Consider the following 12,353-nt stretch of genomic DNA (forward strand, 5'->3'; position numbering starts at 1 on the left):
CTTCTTCTTTTGTTCAAAGTCAGCATCAGTTCCATACATCCAGCACATAATCAGAACCAACAGTTTTAGACCAAAAATGAGCAGTCTGCCAGACGAAGAAGAGCCAGAGATTCAGTAAAAAAAAAAAAGATTACTAAATATAGTAACTCATCAGCAGTAGCCATCTTCAACACTTACAGAGTTGGTAGGCCGCTCTGCTTACAAACTCAAATCAACAACAATTATACTCTCACATAATGTCTTCAACATGTGTCAAACCTGATTGGTTAAAACACAGATAGACTTGGGAAAAAGTAGCCAGGTCTTGAACACATGGTTAATTAGATTTTTAGTTTAAAGGCATCTAAAGTTTTCTAAACTTCATATGGAAAAGCATTAGAGGAAGCTTTCTTTTACTCCATCCATTAAACGTTTACAGCTCTTGTCCATATTCTTTCCCTTCTCCATTACAACCAGCCATCTTATGTTCTTTGAAGAGCTCACATCCATTAAAAACACACACACGCAGACTTTTACTGTCAACCAATAGTAACAATTACTCTAAAAGGTTAACGCTCTTAAAATACTTAACAATACACGTTTTATTAAAATTAAATGATTGATAATCAGCTTAATTTAACTAATGTGAACTAGTGTCTCTTTCAGAGTAATCTAATTCAGGGTTTCTGCAGGTTTTTAAGACCATCATGAATGAAACGTCACACTATACAAGACCTTTTATTATATAATTTGTTTATTAAATTTATTTCAAGGCAACATATTTTACATAAATTGCTAAAACAAGCAAATCCTAGTTGTGCAAACTATTTTCAATTTCTCTTTAAAAAATCTTTGAAAACTATATGGTAAACATAGTCTTGTTAAAGGTTCTATTAAGATGAATTGTTGGTGATTGGATGAGGGTTTGGCCCAATTGGGTATAGTTTTACATCCACATAGGAGACCAGTTTAAAGACTTAACTAATTTAAATTAGTCCAATTGTGAAATATATGGTTTCAAAGTGTTTGAAGCAGTCACCTCTTTAGATTTTCACATTTTGGTGGGATATATAGGCTTTAAATAGTCGGTTATGCTCGTCTGTTGATCAAGTTGTAGCTTTGGATTTAAATAAAGAGTTTTGAGGTTTAAACTAGTTTATGTTAAAGTCTAATTTTAGCTGACTGATGTAGTTCAACAAATAAATTCGCAACAAAGTTAATATTTTAAGAGATCAGTGTTCTTTAAGTTAATATTTTAAGAGATCAAGAGTTTTTAGACCAATAATCTTGCTACTCAAATACTAATTCTCCACTATGCTTTATTTCATTTAACATTTAAATTGCCTTTTTTAAGGTGGATTTGGGTGGTTCTTAAAAGAACCGTTGGGTAAACTTAGAAAACAAACATTTTGTTTATTTGCCTTTGGCGGCCTTCTCGGTCTTCTTAGGCAGCAGCACGGCCTGAATGTTGGGTAGTACACCACCCTGAGCGATGGTCACACCGCCCAGAAGCTTGTTCAGCTCTTCATCATTGCGCACCGCCAGCTGCAGATGTCTGGGGATGATACGGGTCTTCTTATTGTCCCGAGCGGCGTTACCAGCCAACTCCAGGATCTCAGCAGTCAGATACTCGAGCACAGCAGCCAGATACACTGGAGCTCCAGCACCGACACGCTGAGCATAGTTCCCCTTGCGGAGGAGTCTGTGAACACGGCCGACTGGAAACTGAAGCCCTGCTCTAGAAGAACGAGTCTTAGCCTTGGCGCGGGCTTTCCCTCCGGTTTTGCCTCTTCCGCTCATGTTGGCAGTGGATTCTCGAAGACTAACGAAAACGTCTTTATGACTGTGAGACGCGACGATCAGCTTTTAAAGCTAACGTGCCTTTCGCCTATTGGTCAGAATATGCCCCAGTTGAAAACCAATCACTGCACTTCCCTCCATATTGCAAGACCCGCCCCATTTGCAAGTTTCTGGCAATGTTTGGTAAAGCCCACGCTTAAACAATATAGCTGATATTCTGTATGAAAATGTGCAGAATATTTATAGAATCATTAATACAGGAGTAAATGTAGACTTTTCTATGGATCCCTGGCCGTTTAGGTATAGAAGAAAATGAGACGATGGATAAGCTGGCCAAAACAGCATTGAGGTTGAAATGCACAGGCTATCTCATGTAAAAAACACAAGTACTTTTCAGGCAATAATATTACAAAAGCTGCAGCTATAAGCCTGTGGCGAGAAGACTGGATTAAAGAGTCAAAAGGAGGACATGTATTCAACATCATTATTGTTATAATAGGCTTTGCACACTCCAATCGTTATTGTTCCCTGTACATAAAGGAAATGTGAAGAATTGTAGAAAAACAGAAACAGTTGAGCATTTATTATTACAATATAAAGCATAAAGTAGAGAGAGAAATCAGCTTGTTGGAAAACTAAGAGATTTGGAAATTAGTGTGATCTCAGATGTGTTTCAGAATGCACTGAAACAATCAAAGGTGTGGGATTTTCTTTTACATTTTTCAAAGAATACAGGTTTAATCAACATGATATATTTTTATTTATTTTTTTATTAATAATCTGTAAGGAGTTTGCTTGTTGAGGTTTCACACTCCAATACAACATATTTGGTGGAAATACCAACACAATCTGGTTTGTCTTCCGCCATTAAACCAAAAGAAGAATCTTCTAAACTAATAAGTTATGTTCTTTTATTATAGGAAAACATTAAAAATAGAATTATGAGAGGGTGAAACATTTATTGATATCATGTAAATCTGTACAAGAAATGATAGCCCAGCTGATAAGCTTAGAAATTAGAGAAACTTTTAAGTGATTGTTATTAAAGAGTGAAAATGCAGTACAGTCTAAGGTTTGAAACAGTTATACAATTTACTAAAGATAGTGGAATAAAAGAACTGAACTTTTTTTCCCCTCCCGTTCTCCATCTCTTATCTGAAACTGCTTGTTATTGCACTTTTAGATGATCTTCCAGCCCTCGTATAACAGAATTTTACTATTTTCTCACCCTAAAGTAGTTCCAAACCTTGAGTGCGTTTACTCTGTTAAACACAAAATATATTGAGGAATGCTAAAAACCTGTAACTATTGACTTCAAATTGTAGGAAATACTAATGGTAGCCGGCTTTCCAATGATATCCCTCCGGCTCTGGATTGATTGAACTATTACAAACCTGTGGATTACTGCTCGCTTAATTTGGCGTTGTTTCTTCAAGCTAAATAAAGTCTTCTGAATAGTGCAATTTTAGGTTAACAATGAACAGAAATAAAGCTCTACATATGAAAACATGGGTGGCTCTTAAAAGAGCCTTTGGGTAGAAAATGACTCCGCGTTTTACTTGGAGCTGGTGTACTTGGTGACGGCCTTTGTGCCCTCAGACACGGCGTGTTTGGCCAGCTCTCCAGGGAGCAGCAGACGGACGGCGGTCTGGATCTCTCTCGATGTGATGGTGGAGCGCTTGTTGTAGTGAGCGAGACGAGACGCCTCACCGGCGATACGTTCAAAAATGTCGTTGACGAAGGAGTTCATGATGCCCATCGCCTTCGAAGAGATTCCAGTATCAGGGTGAACCTGCTTAAGTACCTTGTACACGTAGATGGCATAGCTCTCCTTCCTGGTCCTCTTGCGCTTCTTTCCTCCTTTGCCGGCGGTTTTAGTCACCGCCTTCTTGGAGCCCTTCTTGGGTGCAGTCTTCGCTGGTTCTGGCATAATGCTACTCTTAAATCTTCTAGATGTAAACTTTCCACAGAAAGCGCTGGGTTTTATATACCACGTATGCTAATTTCAAAAGGAAAAACCGCGGCCTGTGATTGGTTTATGTATCGCCCTACCCATGGAATGACTTCATTGGTCAAGTCAAACTACCAATGACAGCTCAGAAGCTTTGACTCCAAACACTTCCTTGTGTTTCCTCGTTTGATTACCTTATTCTAACGAAGTACTAAGTACAAAGGACAGGATTCAGATCAGAATACTTATAAAGTATCTAAGAGAAACAGGTGTTTATGATAGGATATAAAATAAATAATTTAAGTTATAAGGTAAAGGGAATATAGTCAAATATAACCAAGTAGTGGAAGTAAAAGTAGGGGTAAGAGCAATGTAGTGGTTATTATTATGGTATTAGAGTAAATAGTAGTATGAGAGTATTATGGTTATTATTATAACATAGGAGTAGGGGAGAGGTGTGTGTGTAAGTATGTATGTGTGTGTATGAGAAGGGGTGGGAAAGAGGGAAGTGGGGGGAATGACTAGTCTGCAAACATAACCTCTGGTGCACACTCCGGAGCTGAAGGTGGCGGTAATGCACCAAAACGCTGGATGCCAACCGCCGTGTTTTGGTTTTCTCGCGGTTTAGCAGTGATAACAATTCTCAGCAAAACTTACATTCTAGTATATTTAAAAGGCTGCATATTTATATGCATATGCATATTTAAAGCAGTGCTTTTACTTTAGTTTGGTTGTGTCTTGATTTAGTAGCTACGTGTGTGAAGCGGTCAATTAAGTTTGTTCACTACTCCTGAAACAGTAATAAGCAGATCAGCTGATAAAGGATACAACCCGTTTTCGAACTGTACTTTCTAACACGTCTTTAATAGGCAAAGTAAACTGAAAGTTCAACTAAAGAATCGGTCTTTTAAAGAGATATGGGTGGCTCTTAAAAGAGCCTTTGTGTTTCGTGCAGGAGCTATTTAAGCGCGCTCTCCGCGGATGCGGCGGGCCAGCTGGATGTCTTTGGGCATGATGGTGACCCTCTTGGCGTGGATGGCGCACAGGTTTGTGTCCTCAAACAGACCCACCAGATAAGCCTCACTGGCCTCCTGCAGGGCCATGACAGCGGAGCTCTGGAAACGCAGATCAGTCTTGAAATCTTGGGCGATTTCTCTCACCAGACGCTGGAAGGGCAGTTTGCGGATCAGCAACTCGGTGGACTTCTGATAACGGCGAATCTCTCTCAGAGCCACGGTACCGGGCCTGTAACGGTGAGGCTTCTTGACGCCACCGGTGGCCGGTGCGCTTTTGCGGGCAGCTTTGGTGGCGAGCTGCTTCCTTGGAGCCTTTCCTCCGGTGGATTTACGAGCGGTTTGCTTGGTTCTTGCCATTGTGAAATGATGACTTTGCTTTGTTCTACGAACAATTGAATTCACCGGTAACCTTGTCGCGTATTTAAAGCAGAGCTGCCACAAGCTCATTGGACGGCAGGAATTCGAATGATTTGATTGGTTGTTTGCGTTCGCTTTACGACAGTTGACCAATGGCTGTACGCCGTCGCTTTTTGAAACAGGGGAATCCGTTTGAAGAAAAGTTCCCGCCTAAAAGTGCATTATTTTCGTCTCTGAATAAAATAGAAAATTATCAAAAGCGCCCTTAATATCTCTTCTATATTTTAAGTTTTCCAATAATCCCTTGCATGAAACGTATTTAACGTTGGGATTTAATTCAATTATCAACAATGCGACTAAATAAAAGTTACTTCAAATTACGTTATTTCAAACTTTTATCAGCTTTTTTTCAGCTTTTCAATTTGAGATTTTAAACTCAAACTAAAGCAGTTTGGTCAACCCATGTCTGTTCTAAGTGTACTATGTAGTGAACTTGAGGGAGTGAGAAATGTAACATACGAACTTAATATTGAACAAGTACAACCTTATTTTGTATAATAGGTTTGATATGAATGAGTTTGTACAAAACCTTAATTGGGATTTCCACTGTAACTTACCAAGTTACCAACACAACTTAGTAGAAATAAATCACCCTTTAAGGAGGAAGTGTGTGGCTCTTAAAAGAGCCTTTGGTCTTGAAGCGATCTTCACTTGGTTTATTTCTTGGCGGCCTTCTCGGTCTTCTTAGGCAGCAGCACGGCCTGAATGTTGGGCAGCACACCACCCTGAGCGATGGTCACTCCGCCCAAAAGCTTGTTCAGCTCCTCGTCATTGCGCACCGCCAACTGCAGATGTCGGGGGATGATACGGGTCTTCTTGTTGTCCCGAGCAGCGTTTCCAGCCAACTCCAGGATCTCAGCGGTCAGATACTCGAGCACAGCAGCCAGATACACTGGAGCTCCAGCACCGACACGCTCTGCATAGTTACCCTTGCGAAGAAGCCTGTGAACACGGCCGACTGGAAACTGCAGGCCCGCCCTGGAGGAGCGAGTCTTTGCCTTAGCGCGGGCTTTTCCTCCGGTTTTACCTCTTCCGCTCATTTTAATCAAACTACAGTTTTTCTGCTACGTGCAGTGACACAAAACTCAGTGATGCGCCTTTTATGAGAAAACCTGCGACTGTGCTATTGGCTGGAGGCTGGATATGTTACAAACCAATCAGCAAACTTCGATTCGAACTGTAAGCCACACCCCCTTTCTTCCACTCACAGCCCTTAAAGTGATAGTTCACCCAAAAAAAATAATCTGTCTTCATTTAACTCTCTTTTTTTCCTGTTATACACGCAAAAAAAATAATAATCATAACATGTTGGAAGGAAGTAACCATTGGTTTACAAATATTTGTTTTTTCTACTATGGAAAACATTTGTTAAAGTTTCTACTAGTAAATCAATGGTTAGTTTTTCATCTTGGAAATCCATGGTTACGTTTCTAACATTCTTCAGAATATCTTTAGTTTTCTGATAAAAAGAAAATAAAGATGAAGATTTAAAACCACTCGAGGGTGAGTCAATAATTAATACATTTCCATTTGGGAGTAATTATCCCTTTTAGAATATAGTACCTTAGTTCTGCTGTTGTTCGACATGCTTTTTAAAATTAAGCTAAATCAACATAATTCTGGAGTTTTCGTGCACAACCTAATTGTTTTAAGTTCAATCCACTTACATTTGTAAAATAAGTTAACTTAATTTGTTTTGGGACAACATGAAGAAATTGTGGAACCCAGAATTGTATTCAGTGTACATACACTGTAAAAAGTGCAGGGTTCCACACAGTTCATTCGTGTTGTCCCGAAACAAATCAATTAAGTTAAATTTATGTAGATTGAACATAAAAAATTAAGTTGTGTCAATAAAATCTCGATAAATGTAATAAATGTACTCACTATTAACTTGCACTCCAGTGTTTTCAAAGCTTTGAGTTTCTTAAAAATATACAGAAAACTAAAAAAAAAGTAACCATTGACCCCCATATCAGGAAACAGTAAGTCAATGGTTACTAATTTCCAGAATTATTAAAAATATTAACTTATAATTCAACAGTAAAAACTTAAACAGGCTTGAGTGTTTTGTGAATATTAAGTGTGAATATATAACGACAGAATATTCAGTTTTGACTTCTGTCACATCTTTTTCTCATCGAGTTAACCACTGAAATAAAGCTCTTGAGTCTGAAGCAGTTGGTGGCTCTTAAAAGAGCCGTTTTGACATTAAAAAACAGGTTTATTTCTTCTTTGCTGCGGTCTTTTTAGGCTTGGCCGCTTTAGGTTTAGCCGTTTTAGGTTTGGCGGCCTTCGCCTTTTTAGGGCTCTTTGCTGCCTTCTTAGGAGTCGCCGGTTTCTTGGCTTTCTTTGGGCTCTTTGTTGCCTTTTTAGCGGGTTTCTTCGGGGATTTCTTAGCTGCGGGCTTCTTTGCGGCTTTGGGCTTCTTGGTGGCGGCGGGTTTCTTGGCTGCGGGTTTTTTAGCTGCGGGCTTCTTGGCTTTAGGAGCGGCTTTCTTTGCGGGTTTCGTCTTCGTCTCTGCGGGCTTCTTGTTGAGTTTGAACGAGCCGGAGGCGCCGATTCCCTTGGTCTGCTTCAGATCGCCTTTCAGCACCAGAGCCTTGATGGCAATTTTGACCCGGGAGTTGTTCTTCTCCACATCGTATCCACCAGCGGAAAGCGCTTTCTTCAAGGCGGGGAGAGACACTCCGTTCCGCTCCTTGGACGCAGACACAGCCTTGACGATCAGCTCACTGACGCTCGGCCCAGTTCTCTTCTTGGGTTTGGATGCTGGCTTCTTCTTAGCCGCTTTAGTTGCTGTTTCTGCCATGATTTTTATCTTATTAGTGTACCTGAAGTCAATACCTGTAACAACAATCACCTCTGCTTCGCTGCGCTGCGCATTTAAGTACAACATGAGAACCGTGAAGACTCAACCCACTCTGTTCAGCGGCGCGCCACTACGAGCTTCTGGTGCGTGTGTTTTCTTCTTGAACATTTGATGTAAATCTGAAAGTATAAAAGAGTTTAATGGAGTAAAAACTACGTAGATGTAAAGTAGAGATTCTGAACTTTATTTAAATACCAAAACATGTAACAGTTGACCTGTTAGTTTTGCATAATAACATCAAATCTAGTACACACACAAGATTGTAGACGATGTTGCGTCTTTATTTCTTGTAATTTTGAGGTTTATTGGTGGAAAATGGTTAAATTTGTTGCTCTGGTTTTGAACAAACAAGTTGACAGTGTGTTTAATAGAAGAAACATCATTGAAGGACTTTTGGAGGCTTTTGTTCGTATGTTGTTTTGGGCGGTTTGAAGCACACGTCACACATTCGTCCGTGTAATGGTGTTCAATGGTCCACTGGACACTGATGTTTTGTTCTATATTTCCTTGCTTTTTTGTTGCAAGATCAGCTATTATTCATACATACAGCTCTGTATTACATATATCATTAAATATATATATTTTAATTATCATCATGTGAACTACAACATCGATTTAATTGGCGGTGTAGCATGCAAGTGTTTGTTACAATAACATGAACTGATGTTAATAAAATATTAAAGTGAAGAACACATTTACACTAATGCATGATCTTAAGTACATAAACGTCATCAAAATTAGTTTAGAAATGTTTTTTAATCTTCTTTATAAAAATACCATATACAAACATATTGTCAAATGTCCATTTTGGAGCTTTTTATTTGGCATTACTGTAAATCAGTCACAATTTTTAAGATTTGTGTTACTGTTTTTGGGTTAATACAAACACTTATGCACAAATACACTTTGTTGAACATGTATTATACACACAGGCCTGCATTTTAGAAGGACAATACTATATAAGATAATTTACTGCCTAGACATCTCAACTTTTCCAACTAGTCAAGTATTAAATTGAAGGTAAATATACATTTATTTTGCATGGACCAGTAATGCACTATCTTAAGTACCTAGTTACAAATATAGACAGTATATGCCGTCATTAAAATTAGTTTTGGGATGTTTTTTAGGAAAGACTACATACTTATTTTCAAATGTTTATATTTTGGAGAATTTTTTTATTATTTTTTTTGTCATTACTGTTAATCAAAGTCCCAAATCGTACCATTTTTGTGAATGTTTTGTATTAATACAAACACAAACACTTAATAAACTACATTGAACATTAAGTATAGACATCATCTTTTTGGAGGACTGTACTGTACAACTGCATATTAATGTTTATATATTGTTTATATACAGTCCAACCTACACACGACACCTTAACTTTTATTTTGTTGTAGTAATATTGTGAAATATGAAATAAACTCAGTTTACTTCAAAACATCCCCAACAGCACATAAAGATTAATATACAGTTGAAATAACAATTATTAAAGCCTCTTTGAAGAATTGTTTTTATTATTTGAATATTTTACAAATGAAGTTTACCAGAGCAAGGACATTTTCACAGTATTTCATATAATATGTTTTCTTCTGGAGAAAGTCTTCTTATTTGTTTTATTTCAGCTGAAATAAAAGCAGTTTTTAATTTTTTTAAAAGCCATTTTAAGGACAATATTTTTAGCCCCTTTAAGCTATTTTTTTCCGATAATTTACAGAACAAACCATATACAATAACTTGCCTAACCTAGATAAGCCTTTAAATGTCACTTTAAGCTGTATGAAGTGTACTAAAATATCTAGCAAATTATTATGTGCTGTCACCATGACAAAAATAAATCAGTTATTAGAGATGAGTTATTAAAATTATTATGTTTAGAAATGTGTTGGAAAAAATCTGCTCTCCGTTAAAGAAATCAGGGGGGAAAATAAACAGGAGGGCTAATAATTCAAGGGGGGGCTAATAAATCTGACTTCACCTGTAATTTTTGTTTAGAACATGATGTTATCTGTTGACATACAGTGTGAAAGCATTTGTAACTTTGACTGTAAAATTACATTGTTTTGTTCTAGGTTGAGGTTGTGTGCAAAAAAAAAGCATTTTAAATTGATTTTAACTGGATGCATTTTGTATCAAAGCAACAGGAAATGTTTTAATTGTATATTGTTATATTGTATGTTGTGCTTACCGTGTTGAGAGTTTAGGAAACGTGTTAAATGTATTGAAAGTGCCATAGTGATTGTAAAAAAATGGAATAATAAGATGTAGATCTTGGTGGGGTTTTTTTCCTAAATGAGCATAAAAAAGTAGGAAAGCAATCGAATACTTTTATTATAGATAAGTGTTATTGTGTTATTGTGAGCATATCCCTTATTTTCACATCCCAATGTTGACAGTATGCCTTATTTTCATGTCATAAGTTAAACAGATATTGTATTAGTCTCGTCAACATTTTGAAAATTGCTTTCTTTTCATTGAGACATTGTTTAAATTGTTGTTTTTCAATGGATAGTGGTTTAATATATAATATTTTAAATCCTATTACTCTTAATATTTTAACTAATTATGTCTAATGTTAGTTAACAGTGCTGTTGATCCATTGGAGTTTTCATTCCAAAATGGCCGCCGCTTGACACTGGGGCATAGCAGCTGTTTCCCAGAGTGTTGGCTCTTATGCTCTTCGCTAGGAGTTCATTGTTTTATCTTTTGCTCCGACTGAGTGCAAAAATGGCGCGTGTAATAAAGTCACGGAGATTTTTGTCCAAAAGAAAAGCCTGAGGACGTCTTTTACAAGTAAAGGTAAGACCAGTGTGTGTGCGTGTGCGCGACTGCGCGTACGTGCGTGTGGTTGAGCGAGAGCGAGCATCCGCGGTGTGCTCGTGTATCTTGTTATAGGCTGTCTGTATCATTCACCTTGCTGTTTTGGGGAGGCATGCTGAACTGCTATACATTTTACATTCTTCCCTGGCCTAATATGTACCTGCTGTGTGTATTTAAAGAATGCTGATATATTGGTTGCATATTTGTAAATCTGACTCTGAAACATGCAGTGCCTCACCAGCCACAAACCTCAAGTCACATCACTAATTCACACACTGTAACTATTACAGGCCTTAAAAGAGGAAGAAAGTTGTTATTGTTTTAAGCAGCTTTCCACTGTGGGTTTAACTAATTCAGACCCTATCAAGCAGCAAGAATAACACTGATGTCATGGCTTTAACAGTCAAGATATGCAGATAAATGACAAATGTAGGCAATACAGATATCCCAGATGATCACATCTCATTTTTTATTTTTTATTTTTTTGCACAAAATGGTCAGCAATTGAGAGTTAAGTGTAGATCAGTTTATCTCTAAAACCTTTGCTCTGACCTCTGGACACATATTGATTATGCATGTATTAAAGGAGATCTATTATGCAAAAATCACTTTTATAAGGGGTTTAAACTTAGCGTACCACAGTAAAGTTAGCTTGACGTTTGAAATTCATTAGACATCCAGTTTCAAACCGATTAAATTCTTTGCTCCAGTTATAGATTGAGCCAAAAATATGACAGATGGACACAAATATGTGCCCTTAATGTTGCACAAGGCTTAATTTCTCAATAATAATAACCTAAAAAATAATCTAAACACTGCATTTCTAAAAAATAATAACCATTCGAATGAATTACACAATTCAACCATATGAAATATACAATAAAACTAGGACCAAAATGTTCAGAAGAACATCCTGCTTATTGCACATTTTTTTTTATCTTTATTTATTTTATATATTTTTACAGTTACTTAAAACGGCACATATTTTTTTCGGCTCAAACTATAACAGGATTAAAGATGGTAAGTGCGTGCGATCAGTACCCTTTCTTTGTTCATTCAGATGGTAAAGTTATAGTTCGTATATCGTCAGCAGTAAGTTACTCTTTCAGTGTTTAAAGACCTTAGTGAAAATGATTTCTAAGTTACTTAGTTTCTGTTAACATCACTACAATATTATGGACTGAAAGATCTGCTGTAAATGCTGCTCTTTAAGTAAAAACATGTAAACACTGCAAGCAAACTATTGCTGAATGTCGTGTTTAATTTTCGCTGCATTTAGTGACAGGATAGTCTACACACACACACCGTTTTCTGACCTACCCAGTGCATCTGAGTTACAGAGAAATGCAGAGGCTTTTTTTTCTCATATACGACGTGCAGTATCAAACATTTCACTGTTATAACACAGTCACTGTCTTCCTCCCCTGCGTCTGTGTTTGTTTTTCCTCAGTGAAAATCAGCGCGTGCCCAATTGGAAACTCCCATTTTTATTCAA

The 12,353-nt window shown here is 37.4% G+C and overlaps 3 protein-coding genes across 4 annotated transcripts in view; 1 reads left to right on the forward strand and 2 right to left on the reverse strand.

The window, feature by feature from the left end:
* Nucleotides 1-1,278: 1,278 nt before the first annotated feature.
* On the reverse strand, nt 1,279-1,820 carry hist1h2a2 (histone cluster 1 H2A family member 2). Its single transcript, NM_001024396.2, has one exon. It carries the CDS (start codon nt 1,777-1,779, stop codon nt 1,393-1,395), a length of 387 nt encoding a protein of 128 aa, NP_001019567.2. The 5' UTR covers nt 1,780-1,820; the 3' UTR covers nt 1,279-1,392.
* Nucleotides 1,821-6,727: 4,907 nt separating this feature from the next.
* zgc:110425 lies at nt 6,728-8,023 on the reverse strand (the record flags this gene model as incomplete). The annotated part of the gene is given in 1 exon segment (NM_001020746.1): nt 6,728-8,023. A coding segment is annotated over 1 exon segment (588 nt). The 5' UTR covers nt 7,976-8,023.
* A 2,625-nt stretch (nt 8,024-10,648) lies between these two features.
* Nucleotides 10,649-12,353, forward strand: part of si:cabz01036022.1 — a 50,677-nt gene continuing 48,972 nt past the window's right edge. For both annotated transcript variants that reach the window (XM_073907969.1, XM_073907971.1), the window contains exon 1: nt 10,649-10,837. The gene's annotated coding sequence lies outside the window, so the exon portion shown is untranslated. The remainder of the gene's footprint in view (nt 10,838-12,353) is intronic.

Source organism: Danio rerio, chromosome 7 (genome assembly GCF_049306965.1).
Source record: "Danio rerio strain Tuebingen ecotype United States chromosome 7, GRCz12tu, whole genome shotgun sequence".
NCBI classification, from domain to species: Eukaryota; Metazoa; Chordata; class Actinopteri; order Cypriniformes; family Danionidae; genus Danio; species Danio rerio.

Excerpts from the sequence above, each read along its gene's own strand:
- hist1h2a2 (NM_001024396.2), bottom strand. The coding sequence starts at position 1,779 with ATGAGCGGAAGAGGCAAAACCGGAGGGAAAGCCCGCGCCAAGGCTAAG.